This window comes from Oryzias latipes, chromosome 9 (genome assembly GCF_053564925.1).
Source record: "Oryzias latipes strain Hd-rR chromosome 9, Olatipes_Hd-rR_3.1".
In the NCBI taxonomy this organism is placed as follows: domain Eukaryota; kingdom Metazoa; phylum Chordata; class Actinopteri; order Beloniformes; family Adrianichthyidae; genus Oryzias; species Oryzias latipes.
In genome coordinates, this window is record NC_136245.1 from 33,936,785 (window position 1) to 33,953,666 (window position 16,882).

Below are 16,882 nucleotides of genomic sequence, written 5' to 3' on the forward strand. Positions count from 1 at the left end.
TGGTCTTATCCCCCTTCCCCTCCTATTATCACCCCCTACCCCCCCTCTCTCTAACGTCCCTCTTTCTTCTTCCCCTCTTTCCTTTTCCGTCCGGTCCAACACCAAAGATTTTCAGACATGTTTGAAATTAATAAAGTTTGGCCTCAATTACAAAAGGGGTTTATTCAGACATACCTTTGGTTTGTCTGAAGATTAATAACCCCTCTTGTTAAAGTAAAATATGTCCAACACAAGAGGCCCTCAGCTCTCATCTGTCTGCCCAGCTGTTGGTCAGGACAAGTTAAAAAAAAAAAAAAAAGGTTCTAGATGACCGCACTCCCAGGCACGTTAACGGGTCATCTGGACCCGACAAGATAGCACAAGAGTTAGGGTGAAAACTGCTTTTAGAAGCACAAAACTGGGTTCACATTTACACATCAGTGTTTTCAACTGTTACTGTTGGATGTCTTAGGTTAAGAAGGCCAAACTTGATTGGCCTGATAAAGCCCGAGTCACATGACCCGTACAGGTTCTGTGTGTTTTTGGTTCGTCCCGGTCCATGGAACGTCCTGGAGCGGGGAGCGCAGGTGTGTCTGGCAGCTCTCTTGAGCCGCGTCCAACCGCCTCAAAAACGATCATGATATTGGACCGTACCATTGTCCTGCGTGTGGTAAGCGTACTGTGAGGTATTTGTCTGTAAAATGGAAGTTACAGGTAGGGGTGATGGCGTCGTACGGTGTCCTTGCGCCACGCTCTAGTTGTTAATAAGGTGTGAGTTCTGGCTCCTTACTGACCGCACAAATGCTGCACACACGAGGTGTGCACGTAATGCGTGGGTGCCCGTAGGATGTCAACACAAACTACACTGGGATTGTCACACTTACACATTTCTAGCAGAAATGAGTGCACACAGTCACAACCACGGCTCTGCAGGGCAGGAGGGCACGGCGGCACAACAAGTTTTTCTTGGTTATCTGCTGCTGATGGATGAACTTTCGGCGTGCCCATCAAAGCATCTTTGTCTGCACAAACGCTCGAGGAGTTTCACTCCGTCAGTCAAACGGCGGGTGTATTGTTGCTGCATGTCAGCGCCGAGGAGCCACGCCAAAATGAAACGTGTGGAGGGAGTCACACACTGTCACACAAACCAGTCTCTGAACACAACAACACAAAGCTGCACTTCCGAGCAGCACTGAAGGCCGGACGACTTCATGCCAAAACTCTTGGGCGTTTAAGGAACATTGCTGACATCAAATACCTTCTTCTCTGAGTAAAAAGGTTGAATGTTTGACTTTTTCTGGTTACTTCAGTCACAGCAGGCAGTTTGAGTCACTGCAAAGCTTCTCTCTGCGGATTGTCTGCTCGGTTGGACAGGTGTGAAAGCTCACCTCAACTCACCTGAAAGTGATTTATGCTTTAAACAAAGGTGAACGTTTTCTATTCGAAAAGGTTTTGTCTTAGATTAAAAACCGACAGTAGAGCTATTTGTTGTCCCAAATATGCAAGAAGTTCATTTACAGAAATGTCCCTCCACGGAGTTGTCCATTTATGTGGCACCCGTGAATGCAGGTCAGTTGGAATCCATCACTGTTGCAACCCCTCTGGGGGTTACAGGGTTGCTGGAGCCTAACCCAGCTGAAGATGGGGTTCAGTCTTGATGGTTTTCAGCTCATCACAGGTCCACAAGCACACTCACATTCACACATTAGGGACCATATAGGGTCACCCGTTAACACGTCGCTCGTGTTTCTGGATCCATAAACAGGCTTGAATCCAAAGTATAAACTCTATAGGTTCAGTTTTTTTTAATTAAATAGCTGTTTTTTGGTAAATGTTTTACAAGAATTCAGAAAGTCCACCAGCAACTATTGCATGTGAAAACTGGATTGAGTGACTCCGCCCCCTCCTGGCGTTCCAAACAGGAAGTGGCTCCAAGAAGCCAAAATCCCATAGACTTCTATAAAGAAATAAATATCTGTTACTCGGTCATTCTGTTGGTCAGAAGAACCGTTCTGGATCTGATACCTGTTTTTTTAACATCTTCTTGATAATTCTCTGTTTTTCAGGATATTTTTTTCCGTAGTTCAAGCTCTAAACTGACCAATCAGATGCCTCAAAAGAAGTCGGCGAAGGCTGCTGGTCCCCAACGATCAAAACGTTTGATTGCCACCGCTTTCAAGTGAAAGGGGTTTGGCCTTCTAACGAGCGTACTCTGGATTGGTCAGAGTGGTTGCCATAGAAACAATGACTCAGACCAAGTCGGACCAACATGGCGGTGTACGTATCATGAAAAAATGGGGACTGAATTGACTTGATTGGGTTGGAACCAGAAAAAAAAAGGCATTTTCTGTGGATGATGTCACTCGGTCTCGTTCTCAGGTACAGTCGACGAATGTCAACAGGTCAACTGTTTTTAGTGGGATTGGGTGGAGCTCATGTCACCATGCAACTTTGATCAAATGCTCTCACAGCTCCAGCACATCTTAACCCCAGCCAGGAGGATCAAAGGGATCACCGCATGTAAACGCAGCCTCCCTGCTGCCAAGCGGGATGTCACGACCCCTGATGCTCGGCTGGATGGCAGGTGAGCGCCGATCCTCCACCAACCGCCACATCAGGCGAAGACAAAACAAAAACAACGTCCAAACACGGAGCACTTCTGGCTCTCTGCAGCACATCCTTTGCTTTGAGGTTTTTTTTTGCCAGCTGCGGAACAGCGACACAAAGAGAGCAACGCTTTCCCACTTGGCCGCTGAATGCAGCAAATTGAGAACAAACAGTGCCAGAAGGTGAGGCACCACGTGGCGATTGTGGTTTCACAATAGATGAGCGCCTGTGTGGGAGAAGTCCCTGCAGTGAGAAACCGTCTCCGCTGTGTTCAAGACGCATTCCTCGTTCTCTCGTGTTACCTCGTTGAACATTTCAGAGCTGAAACAAAAAGGGTGGCGGTCGTGTAAGACGCCATTAGATATGGGCAGAGCTCTCAGAAAAGAGGCGTGCTGCCTGGATGGGTTACACGCTTCACAGAACCGGATCTTTAACAACAGACTGAACTAAAAACCCATCTGGAACAAAAGGTGGCCTTATTTTGCCCAAAACAAAAACCAGTTCCAGAGCGCTTTCACTCCCTCCTGAGCTGCAAAGGTTTGAATGAAACTGATCCAAATTTGAACAAACTCTTAGGTGGAAAATGAGCAATAATACCATGAATGAACACACTGTACACAACCCAAAGAGCCACAGAGATTAGATCGTCTGATGGATCCGGAGTCGTTTGTCTGCAGACTTTAGTCAAGGATGTTTGTCAGACAGGATAATGGGGGGACAGCCAGAGGCTCCCTGATGCTCCTGAGGCCTAATGCAACCAAATGAAGAGTCGTCTCTGAGTTCCAGCTCTGCCACTCAAACCTCCATCTCAAGTTTGAGCACGTAAAAACCCACAGTTCTGTTCTGCTCCGCAGCTTTACCTAAACAAGCAAAACCATGCAATTCCAGCTGAGTTTTCATGAAGGTTGGAGCTGGCCTGGAGACGCTACGTGTTTCAGTTCTGATCCAAAAGCTCCTAACTAACATAAATGAAGCTGACATGCAAGTGAACCCTGGTATGATGTTAACCCTTGTGCTATCCTATGACCCCCCCTTTCCATTGACGTGTTCTCCATACCATGACAAAGGTGGACAAAGATTTCATGTAATCCATGGACACCAGTGAAGATCACAAATCATTAAAGAAAAAAGGTTCAGAGCACTGTCGAGTGGGTCTAGATGACCCAACTCCCAATGTTAAAGTGCCTAAGATAGCACAAGGGTTAAAACACTGCAGACAGACTATAAAGAAGAAAATTCCATAAATACACTTTTGCTTCATTTGGAGCCAACAGAGTGAATCCAAGAGGGAAAACAAACATGAACCTGCTGGAAAATGTCTCTTTGGTAAAGTCGGCATGACGGCGTGGATGTTCATGGATTAGGACATTTTATGCTGCACAATTAAGTTGGAAAGCTCAAACTCTTTGATCCTCAGAGGTCAGGCCACCGACTGATGGGAATTTCTGTCAATTCATACACAAATTGGACGGAGGAAAAGTGTCTGTCGGACGTCTGTAGAAAAGATGTGAACAAACCTTTTCTCACTACGCGCTCTACCACCTTGATATTTCCTGCAGGTTGGACCATTTTTCACGCGTAAGGATAGCCGGGACTAAGGCTTTAGCTTAAAGGTTCTACAATAACGTGAATGAATAAAAAAAAAAATGAACCCCATTTGCTTTTAACAGCTGATAAAAGCAACAATCATTAACGCACATGTGGCATTGTGTGAACCTCAAATGTCAAAATTATCCCAAAAACGTGAGCTAGCAGTAAACTAAAAGGTCATAAGTTCCACTTTTAGCCTTTAGCTTTATGACACTAGCTGTGTTTCCATCACACACACATGCGCAAAACTTGATCCAAATTCTAGAAATGTTGAGAAAAAAAAAAAAACACAATTTCACTGTTTCTATTAAATCCTAATTATGCAGATAAACACAAACCAACGAAGTCATTAAGAAACAACCAACACTTTGATTGACAGCAGGTCCAGTCAAGTTTCTGCCCCGCCTCTCGCGACATCATCATCATCTATCAAAGCAGACGTCGGCGTCTTCTTCAAGCCGTGGAGCGGCGAGCTACTTCCACGTGGGAGGGGCTACGGATGAAACCATTCTGGGAAATGGTGGTTGGTGATTTTCCAGACGAGCTGTGGATCCAACAATTCCACACGACACGCTCAACTTCTGATGAGCCGTGTGACGCTGTGGGACCTCTGGTGGCGCCGCCGTGCAGCGCCCAAGGCCGCCAGTTCCTACCAAGATGCTCATCGCCGTCCGGTTGTTGGTCATGTGACTCATTTTAACAGAAATAATGTTTCACTGCAGTTTTGGGAAATCTGTCCATTTGGATCCACCTCAAAAAACCACCTCCTTCAACCGGAAACCTTTTGTCGACAAAGCCGAGTTTTTTCTCTCTAAATTGTCGTGTTTCCTTTAGGCGCATTTACCATCACAAATGCAGTTAGCACAATTTCCTAGTCAATGGAAACGCAGCTACTGAGATCTTCTGTAGGTAACTGGGCCACAACAACAAAACAATCCTTCAGTGAGAATCCAGAATAAAGGATCTGGAAACACTGGAGGCTGAGCTCACACTGAAGTGGAATGTTCCTCATGACTGAAGATGAAAGCGCTGTTTACTTTTCTGGTTGTTTTTATCAGATGTGGGTCGTAGTGAAAAGAATGCAGCAACAGGTCTGAGCTGATAATCTGTGGACCGTACCAAACTCGATGAACGGAGGGAGGAGAGCAGCTCTGCAGGACTGTTTCTTTTTCCCATCAAAGCCTTTCTCTGAGTTCACCTGAGATGCTTTCAGAGCTGGAGGGCTGAAGGTTTGGATCCTGCAGCCTTTTGCTGTCACACGCAGCAGCGCAGCCTTCAGACGGTGAACCAAACATCCATCCATAACGGCTGGATGCACTAAATGACTTGCATCAAACAGCGTGTCCAAACAAGCAGTGAAGCTAAAGGGGAACTTATGAGCGCTGAGACGCCGAGTGACAGTTCGCACTAACGTCAGAGCAGGTCCAGGCACGGCAGAAGAACAACCGACGGGAGGCAATTAGGGACATTTCTCTATGCTAACAGCTCTGCATTCTCCATGCAGGTCTCCCTTCCTGCAGACAGAAGTCCCGCCTTACTCTGGCATGTCGGGATGTCGCAGTACTTCCAGTAGATCCCGTCCTCGTGGTCTGCGATGTAGCACCACGGCTGCACGTCTCCGTCAGGATTCCTGCAGGGAAAAAAACAAAAAAACAATGTTAACCATTATGCTTGTTTTATCTTTCTGAATCAACTCTTTGGTCTTTTGATTATTATCACAATTTTAACTTGAAGTTTGTTTACTCTGTCACTTCCTGTTTGGTTCTGAGAAGAGTTTGCTTTTCTTTTCTGACATGTTTGGGTCGCTTTAATCTTTCCTTCAATCTTCCTGCATCGTTCCATCTTTTATACCGGCTGCTTATCGCTGGACCTGCAGAGCTTTATGTTGCAATGTTTTTTTTTATAAAGATCCATTTTTCTTCAGTCTTCTGTCACTTTCTCAGCCTGGTTTCGTCTGCTATGCAAATGAGGCAGAAATCAAACTGTTTCAGATTCAATTCTGTTTATTTTTTCAAGTGCAGGTTCACAGCTGAGGCCGAGGAAAGAAGGCAGCTTCTTTAGGAAAACCTCTGGATGTACTTCTGCTTTTATCAAAAACCTATGGTGCCCAAAAATCCATTCATCCGTTCATCCACTGTCCATGTATCCATCTATCCACCCATCCATCCATCCAGATAGATGCCCTGCAAAAACACCAAATATTAGTGTAAAATATGTTTTTACACTTGTTATAAGACAAAACCAACTTTCCAGTAACTATTCAAAAACAGTAACACCCTAAATCTAGTTGATTCATTTAATCTTATAAACATTTTATTTTTCATAATTTCTCTAATCAAACTCGTTATTGTGACTCATTATTTACATATACATTTGACAGTTGTCTATAAAATGTCTGTTTTAATTTATCTAGAAATAAAGATAGATGGATTGTTGTAGCTCTTAAAATAGGACATTTTGGAGGGGGAAGTATATAAAGCTTTTATATTTTATAAATAAATCTTTCTACTGTAACCCTTGTGCTATCCTAGGCACTTTAACATTGGGAGTTGGGTCATCTAGACCCACTAGACAGTGCTCTGAACCTTTTTTCTTCAATGATTTGTGATCTTCTCTGGTGTCCATGGATTACATGAAATCTTTCCACCTTTATCCCCCTTTGTCATGGTAAGGAGGACACGTCAATGGAAGGGGGGGGGGGGGTCATCTAAGATAGCACAAGGGTTAAAGATATAAAACTTTTTTTAACTATAAATGAGTATTTCAAGATGTAATAGTTCTAATTATTAGAGCAATATACTGAAATAAGAGAGTTTATGGCTTAATAACTTAGTCTCAAAGAGCAGAGTTTATTTTAAGAAATCTAAATCAAAACAAGAAAAATTCTAGCTCTAATGACAGATTTGTTCATGCATAACAGGAAAAAAACATCCAGTATTTTGTATTTGTAATTTGTCTTGAGATGGACATTTTTCCAGTGCAGATAGTTCTTTATTAGCACAACAAAATGTAAAAATTGCCATTTTATCTGTGCGTCCCACATGTTTATAACATAAAATATATGACCAAAATACTATCAAAAATATTTATAAATAATAAAAGTGCAAAGTGTATAAAAGCAGAAAAAAAAATAATAAATATACAGTGGAAACATCACATGACCACAGTAAATCGCCACATAAAAACATCCAGTATTGCATGGTTCCAGCAGGACCAGATTACAATTTCTAGTAATGTTTACATTATTTTTTGCCGTTGGATCCATTGTCTGGACTCTGCACACTGGGAGCCATGTGGGTTTATCCGGGGCGGCAGGCTCTCAGGCCCAGACCTCCCTCTCCCACTTCCTGAAAAGGTACCACGGCGTTCCCAGACAACAGACACGTGGTCTTTCCAGGTTTTCCAGCCCTCCTCCCAGCTAAACGTCATGCCTCACTAGGAAGGCTTTGGTTTGCACTTTCCCCCCATAACTGTTTTTGTTTTTTATTTCTAAAGCAGGAATTCCTCACTCGATCAATGGAAGTTCCCGCTTTATTTATTCAGGTTATGAGAATCTAAAAGGACAAATAAATCTGTATCTATTTGCTGAATCAGGAATCAAATCAGGATTTGAACTTCGGCCACTGAGCAGCGACGCCGGACCATCGGAGCATGGAGAAGGCCAATTCCCGTCAGAAACAAATGTTTGCAGCGTCTGTAAACATACAGGTTCTGCCGCCGTTGTCCTTCATCACAAACAGAAAACCCACAAATCTGCGTTTCCTGTTTTCGGGCTAATCTGGAGCAGAATCGGTTCAGTGAGGAACTTGAAAGCGCAGACGGGTCAGCGGCTGAAAGCTGGATGTCTGTTGTGGAAACGTCTGCAGACGCGTCAACCGTGCTGGGCGGCGTCCCCCACAGCAGGGGCTTGTTGGTTTAGCCTCCTCTGTGGCGCTCTGGGGCTAAAGACCAGAACAAACTGTCCGGCTGGAGGTCAGGGGGGGAGAAGCTTTTTGTTCTGAGCCAGACATAGAGCTTAAAAAAAAGGAGACGGCTGATGGGGTCTGGCCTTTGTGAGGCTTTTGAACAACATCAATGCACGTTTGCCCCGTCATAATAAAGCCCAGGGGCTGCTGGGAGATTTTCTCTTTCTGTCAGAAAAGCGGCGAGGGACTGAAGAAATGCTGGAAAACTCCATATTTCTGAACACGCATACACACAAAACACACACACACCAACACACACACACAAACACAACTGATTTGAGGCTTCCTGGAAGTCTGTTCCAGATCTGTGGAGCATAGAAGCTGAATGCAGCTTCTCCACGTTGATTTTGGACTCCAGGAACCGACACCAGACCGGATCCGGATGAGCGGAGAGGTCCCCCGGCTTCAGACTGCAAGGTTCACTGTGTAAAGGGTCTGGAAAGAGAGTTTCTCCTGAAGATTCTCCTAATTCCAGATTATTCAGCATTTTATTGCTTTGTCTGCTCTTTTCTGTCACAGAAGCCTGACCCACACGGTCACCAAAAGCTGTTCAATGGCGAAGGCAGCAGAAGATGATGATGCACCCCCCCTCCCACCCTGTGATTAACAGAGCAGAGGGGGCCCCTCCCACACCCAGAGGTAGATCACTGAAGCTGTTTGGCCTCTTAATGGGCCCAATTACACCGACCGGCTCTCTTTTTCTCCCCCTGCCAGCTTGCTGCACGCCGCGGCGCTCAGCCAGCTGCGGCCACATCAGCCTGGCACGCTCTGCAGCCTCGCCGTCGCAGGCGGGAGCGGCTCAAAGCAGCTGTTCTCCGCTGGCTGCTGCTCAGACGCTTCTCCTCCACTTTAATCGCTGAGTTTATCATCTGCTTTGTAATGCTTGGCACAGACGGCTCTCATATAAAAGCCTAAAGTCATTTAACAAGCAGCAGCGCCTTTCATGAAGCAGACATTTGCAGAGCGAGGAGGAGGAGGAGGAGGAAGAGGAGATGAAAGATCTCCCTTGAACAGGAGGAGGAGATTGGCTGATTGCAGTTGGGTGGTTGGAGACTTTTGGAGGTCTGGTGTCTGATCAAGTCATTGCTGACATTAGAGACTTTAGGGTGGAATCGGAGTAATGACAGCGAGTTTAAGTCCCGCCCCCAAATCTAAGTGTGGTAAAACCTAAAAGATGAATAAGGAGAAGAAGACAAAGGATCAGATTCACTGATTACTGACGTTAAACACTGAATCGCCATTTAAGAATTTAGCATTTTCTTGCATTAGGTTCAATTTATTATCTAAATAGGGTCAAAGGTCAAAAATCTTAAGAAATCTTTTTTATTTATTTATTTATTTTACCAAGAAATCCCAGAAGATGTTTTTTCCAACGGGGACCTGGGCTGAACGGCCGTTGAAGGCGGGAAACACGTTTTTTTCACCGCCGGAAAGGTTTTTGGGGATTTTGGTTTATTCTAAACAATTAAAACAAACAAGAATAAAACAAAAAGACAAGACCTACGGCAAATTAGGAAACAAAACCAAAAAGTAAAGTAAAAGTAGAACCGACATAATCTGAACCCAGAACAAAAGATCATCCGACAGAAATTGAGGAGCTTCAAGAGGCCGTTTGATTCACAAATCTGCAGATTTGCAATTCAAATACGAGTAAAAACGGACAACCCCCCGCCCCCCGCCCACTTACTTTGCTCCTTTCAAAGAGACTCACACAAGCAATGAGGACTACACTGTGTGCAATATTGATCACTGAAATGTTTGAAAAACAATCAATAAGCTATTGATTCTCTTTACTAGATCTTTAATGTGTAGCAACAAATACCGGTTTCCTGTGTTCTAATAATAATCAATGATTATTACATATCGGTTACCTAAAGTGTGAATCATGAACTGAAAAGATTCAAGAATTCTTTCTGAGGATAATCAATAATCAATTTTGTTACTTGATACCTTGATCTGAAATGTATAGAGAGGATATCTGGATTAGTATGAACTTGTAATCTGATTACAATCAATGGCATTACATTTCTGTTACATGGTGTGTGATTCAAGTTACTGTTTACTGAAATCATGAATTAATGATTTCTGAAGATAATCAATCATTACTAGACACTCAAAAAGAATCTATTGGATCAGAACCGGATTACAAAAACGATGTCAAACTATGAAATGACTGAACTCAGTAGAGAAACTCGCTTCTTCCTGATCAATCAATCAATAAATCAATCTCAGGATGACTTTAGTTAATGATCAATAAATCTCATTAAGAAAATTTGACTTAATGTGTCTTTGTTTTTGTTGTTTATGCATTTCATCATTTCTGTAATGATTTTAAAAAATCTGTGTGTATTTTGTCTTTTTATTGTATTGACTACAATTAATGTTTGAAACAAAAACATCAAACAAATCAAATTAAATCAGGAAAACTGTCCAAAGTGAGGTAAGAACCCACCAAAGTAAAAATGTCAGAGGGGCCCCCTACGGCCCCGCGCCCGGGTGCAGCGGCCCCTTGTGGCCCCCCGCAGTCCCGCGCTCAGCGCTCGACCATCATGCTTTGCATAAATCCAAATCCTAAATCCTCCCAGAGGAGGATGCCTGCTGCTGCTTCACGCGTTTACAACCAGGAATCATCGAAGAGGCTGCTTGTGTTTTCTCCCCGGCCCGGCGCCACCCGGGCCAAGCCGCCGTTTTGAACGGATCGGCTGGTTTACCGTGACTCCCGGAGCGGCTTGTGTCGGTGGAACAGCCTGAGGCATGGCTGTCAGAGCGAAAGCGCAGAGACGTGTCTCGCTGAGCCTTTGTGTCCGTCACGCACGGCGCTTCTGTAAACTCTCTGTGTGCTTAAGCGCTCGTGCTGACAGACCCAAATACCCCGTCAAGAGTTCAGGAGCAAATAAACCCCGAACAAACAGCAGAGACCTCTGCGGTCGCTGCAGGATCTCTCTGCTGAAAGCCGGTTTTTCACAATGAGCTCTCACTGTTGGGAATCTTTCCTTTTTTTTCTTTTTTTTTTAAATGGTGCCAGGTTGGTAAAAGACACGGAATTGTTGATGGCATACAAAATCTAGGAGTGGCTCCGCCCCCCTGGCGTTCTAAACAGGAAGTGGTTCCAAGAAGCCAAAAAAATCCCATAGACGTCCATAGCTTCAGTCATTCTATTGGTCAGATGAGTTTTGGATCTCATAGTCCTCATGGTTCCAAAAGGGCGGATGCTCACCTGCAGTAGTTGTGGCTCCCCAGACCTCCCTCTCCGTTGGGATACTTTAGGGTGTTGTACGGATGCTGGAAGGTCTCGTTCCAGAAGAGGCAGGGTTTGCCAGCCTGGAGGCTGGTCTGGTTCTGGAGGCCTCTGTAGTCCTCGCCGTTGGCGGTGTAACACTCTGAAAGCAAAGCACAGAGTAGAAATGAATCCCAACACAATCTAGGATTTTATTAGTTCAGATATAAGATACAAATATTGGTTTTTCAGATCAGCTAAGCAAATGTTTGAATAAAATGCAAAACATTAGTTCAATAGACTAATATTAGATGCAGAACAAAACCCTGAAAAATAATACATAAACATCAAACATATATATAGATATAGTTTACCCTGAAAAGCTTAAATAAAGCAGGATATATGACCTTTAAAGGGTTTAATATGGCCTCATTTAGTTGTTTTGTGCTTGTAACTGCTCCTATGTGACCGGCTCTCTATGGCTGCATGTATGTTTACATTTCATCTTTGTTAGTAAAATTCCTTATAAAATATTTTAACAGGAGATACTTTGGTGTTGAACTTTAAATGTTCAAGCTGTGCAAAAGACGTCAAAAATTGTGATAAATGTTTACCTTAAATGTGCTAAAACAGCCTTATGGGAAATAAATCCTTCTATGCATTTGACCAATCAGACGGACGCCTTCACGTTGTTGACCAATCGGGTGGAGCTCTTTTACGTTTGATGTTGGCCTCCTATATAGATGAGGGTTAACTCTTATTTAAATTAAACTGTAGCAGTAGAATGGAACTTATGTTTTTGATTGTTTGCCTTTTTGTTCATGTATCCAAAGTTATATCGTCATGACAACATTGATCACTAATATGGCACTTGTCCTCATATCGCGCAGCCCTACGTAGTTATTTTAGCTTTGTAGTTCAGCTTTTGTTTGGCTGCAAACTGTCTTTTGGGGAAGAGGTCTCTCCAAACCAGTCGTACTCGTTCCGTCTGTTCTAGAGCGCTCCGTCAGACGCGTTAGGCCTGAAGGTTTCCACTGAAGCCTGAAGAATCGGAGGTGATGCGGCTCCACCGTCTTCCCAAACCACAAAGACGGTGACTTTTTAAAGGTTCAGCTCTTCAGCTTTGCTCAAAACAACAGAGACGCGTATTGTTTCAATTAATGCTCATGCATGGGGAGGGGCGGCAGATATGAAGCAAGCGCAGAGATGGTTTGAATTTAAAAGCGTAGAACAACCACATGTGGTTTCCAGAGCAAAACAAAGGCCGTTGGGGAGCTTTTCTTCCCTGGACGGAGGAATTCAAACAAACAGAGTGATGGCAGGTTGATGAGCCGTCGGCGGGCTGAGCCTCGGGGGCTCCCGTCTGAGAAAAGAAAAATAAAACACCTCTCACAGCAACGCCAACTCTGGTCTTATCGCGTTATGATAAAATGAAAGCGTCAGCTGAACTAATTGCATTGATTGATTATGATGGATTGTCATCATTTCAGTCTGCAGGAACAAAGAAACACTTTTTCTCTGACAGAACAGAAAATGAAAAACGTTCCAAATTTGTCATCCTTTTGTTGGGCTCCCGCGGTCTAGTGGACCCCGCCCTCCCCTTATCTGGAGGAGGTGTCAGAGGAGAACATGGATACGAGCAGAGCATCAAACCCACGGTGGAGCAGCCGTGGCCCATCAGGCTGCGGTTTGCCGTTGAACTGAACTTCCTTTTTTCTGACCTACAGCGACGGCAGGAACGTTCTGCCTCCTTCCTGGTTGTTTTCTCTCTGCTGTCACATTTTTTGGAAAGTTCAGATTCTTCTGCCACACCCTGAACTGCTCACAAGCACCAAGAAATAAACACACCTCTGTCCTGTAACCCTTGTGCTATCCTACGGGGTCAAGATGACCCCCCCCCCCCCCCCTTCCATTGAGGTGTTCTCCCTACCATGACAAAGGTGGATGAAGGTGGAAAGATTTCATGTAATCCATGGAAACCAGTGAAGATCACAAATCATTGAAGAAGAAAGGTTCAGAGCTCTGTATAGTGGGTCTAGATGACCCCACTCCCAACATTAAAGTGCCTAAGATAGATCAAGCGTTAAAAACGTTCAGAACCAGATAAGAACCAAAATCTCAGACGAGTCTGGAAGAGTCGGACAGGAACGTCTTATTTGGTCAATTTTATGTGAAACTGATGTGATTCTAGTGATTTTAGTCGGTGAATTCACTTATGAAAGGGTTTTGGCTTGTTGGCAAAAATCTGTAAACCAGAAGGAGCTGCATTTCTAGAAGAAAATGCAGGGTTGAATGCTATATTGCTGAATGAAAAGGAAAGTTTTTGCAGTAATTGGCACAAAAAAAGAAAGAAAGAAATGATCAAATGTGACAATAACTAAAGTGAAAACAGCACAATAACAAAAAAGATGATTGTGAAAAAATACAAACACTACTGAACCAGCAACCTTCTGCACCAAAGCTCACATGTGGTGTCATGACGCCACCAACCAGGTGCAGTGGGCGGGACTTATAACAGCTGTTTTTGATCATTGAGTGTTGATCTACGGCTCTGCGGCTCTCTGGCCTCCCGGATGACTAAAAAAAAAGGAAAACTGACAAATTGACACAAAATAGATTTTTGAAAAGCCAACAAACATGCCTACGTTTTTATGTATTTTTCATTGGGATTGATTTGATTTTCTAGATGTGAGGGAGCTTTGTTTGAAAAGTTGAAGGCTTTTTTCCTCCGTCGACCGGCACAGCGTATGACGTCATGCCATCGCTGGGGAGATTGTTGAAAAGTCATCAAAGTTTGAAGTCCATTTGTCAAAAAAATGTACATTGCATAATCACCAGACTAAGATATGTTGTAGTCCAAAGCCTTGTGAGCGTTTTACCGTTTTAACGGTGTCTCTAGCTGACACAATGCCAAAATAAGAAGCTCCCAAACAGGAAGAACTTTGGTGAAAATGTCAGAAGCCTCTCCCATCAAACCCATTATAAAGCTGAAATGACCACAAAGTTTAAAGGTTTATATTTCAAAAACCAAAAAATATTTTAAATTGGATTCAGTTTAAAGTCTTGTGAATAAATTTCAGTTTAAATGGTGCCTCTAGCTAAAAATATGAAGTTGTAATGGTTGAAAGAAGCAAAGGTTTTCAAGGATTCTCCATTTATTTCAATGGAGGCAAAAATCCTGGAATATCCTGAAAAGTTCTAGGATTTGAAGGACCAAAAGTCACAGCTGGAAAAAGCTGAAAGAGCTGAACATTTGAACAGTTGAATGGATAAAATAGATGAAAATATGTAGGAGTTAAGCGGCAAAACATGGAGGAAGATCCTAAAATAAAGAAAGAGAAACAGGAAAACAATGGTTGAAGGATTTATAGCCTTTAACCAACGAAATAAAACAAGTTCAGAAAATGACTTTCCATGTTTACAGCTGTTGGCGTGCACATCTGCACGTGCACGCCAACAGTCAGAGGTTTGTTCTCAGTGTGTCTGTCGACGTTGCTTCTAATCAAAGTTGTTTTTTTCGCTGCCATTGTCCAGCGTATCCGCCGTCCTTCGTGCGGCAGACATGAACCCTGAGGCGGCAGAGGTGGCGAGGAGCTGCAGGGTGTCATGTTCCTGGTCCTCTGATGCCCCTCCATTGTTTGTGAACGGCTCTCGTCTATTCGGCGGATGAATGCGGCCCTTCATTCATGAGCAGACTGTACCGTCAGCGGAGAACGCACCGAGAACAACTCGACTCCAACTTGAAATAAAAAAACAAGTGCTTAATGGGGTTTGGGCAGAGGTCACGCCGCTGTGGACCGGAGGGGCGGAGCTCCGATTGGGTTTATCCCCGGAGGGGAGGCGGTAAATAACGCCCAGGTCTCAATAGATGCACCTGTGAGCAGATGTAACCGATCGCTGAGAGCAGGAGATGTGGAAGATAAAACGTTGTTCTTTCAGCCTCTGAGTGACGGCTGCCTTTGTGCAGGTCAGGGGGGCTTCAGGGGGGCTGCAGAGGAACATCGACTGATGCAAGCAGAGCTGCAGCAGACAGGAACCGCCTCGGACTCCTGTCTTTGTCAGTGAGCTGCAATCTGATTCATTCACCGCTTCGGTTTTGGAACCAACCATGAAAAAGTTCAAAAATGTTCGATTTCTGGACTGAAAAGGCAACAACTTCCTTCTCCTGTTTGAGAAACTGGAGCCAAAAGAGTTCACAGAGTGACCACCGGGGCGCTTCGGACACAAACAAACACACCTCTGATCTAAAAGGCTGGATCTGTTGACCAACAGATTTCACTTCACTTTCTGCCACAGAACCACAAACGTCTGTCGGTTCTGTTCAGCAAAGACTTCAACCACCTCTCAAACACTAAAGAAACAGGATTTACAGAGAAACGTTTGCCTTTTCCAGCATGAGCAGAACTATTCTGGTTTCTTCCGAGAGCTGGACTTCAGTGGGTTTCTCTGGTGGAGACCACCGTGGACCACCCCCAACATGACTTTGATCAGGAAGGTCCTCCTTGGGAGGTGAAGAGGAGCAAAGTCTTTACAGAGGCGGGACAACAGCTGCTTTCTGCCCTCCAGGGGGCGCTCCTCCAGAGTCACCAGGCTAGTGTGTTCCACCAACGCGTAAAATCCTGGGGTTTGGTGATGGACCAGGACCACAGGTCACATGACTGCAGTCTGTCTGATACAGTCAGCAGAAAATAAACAAGAACAAATGTGACCGGGCCTCTGGCCTGCCGCTGGGGTCTGAACCCGGGTCTACACATGGAGTCGCCTGGCATGAAGTCAGAGTTTTTAAGAGTTAGACGGGGTCACATGTCAGTCCGGGTGACGTCAAACAAAGCTCAGGAACTGCTGGGATGATCCACCAGGAGATCATTTCCAGAAATGAGTCCCACTCCGATCAACTTCTGATCTTTTCTCACTCTGATGCTGCCGTTTTTAGCCAAAATGATTTTTTTAGAAATTCACCTTTAAGTTGTTGGCATGAGCAAGCCCACCCCTCTTCCCTTCTCCATAGCTGAGAGTTTGAAGCAGGGAGCTTGTGGCCCCCCCAGCCCACAACTACAATCTTCTCAAAAGACTTTTTTTTCCTCTGCTCCAGATTTACTAGAATTTAAATAAAGAAATACTCAGAAATGCAATTTTGAGCTTCGTTCTCTATTCATACGTCTTCTCAATTGTAAGAAAAATGCCACAAGAAAATGTTAGAAACGCCAAAAACAGGATTTTTTATCAGTGGGTCTTAAAACTTGAGAAAAACATCGTCTTTATTCAAAGTGAATTGATTCAAAGGAACCAGAACTGCTGCCTCTGTTTCAAATGCATTTCCATGATATCAGCAGATCTGTGTTTCAATCCGGACCAAAAGGCAAATTCCCACACAACCCGAGACATTTCCCATCATTAAAACAGTCAAAAGAAATAATCTGTTAAGGATTTCATGTCCAGATCCTGCAGAATAACAGAACAAAGCTGAGATGTAGTGGTTGAACTGTCCCCTTTTGGGATGTCTTTAGAGACCCCCCCTTCTTTT

At 44.1% G+C, this 16,882-nt stretch overlaps 1 protein-coding gene across 2 annotated transcripts in view; it reads right to left on the bottom strand.

Moving 5' to 3' along the window:
* Positions 1-16,882, bottom strand: part of kremen1 (kringle containing transmembrane protein 1) — a 49,836-nt gene that overhangs the window by 18,899 nt on the left and 14,055 nt on the right. For both annotated transcript variants that reach the window (XM_011478746.4, XM_011478745.4), the window contains exons 2-3: positions 11,359-11,521; positions 5,715-5,806 (exon numbers count right to left, since the gene is read on the bottom strand). In XM_011478746.4, coding sequence (XP_011477048.2) covers positions 5,715-5,806; positions 11,359-11,521 — 255 coding nt within the window. The remainder of the gene's footprint in view (positions 1-5,714; positions 5,807-11,358; positions 11,522-16,882) is intronic.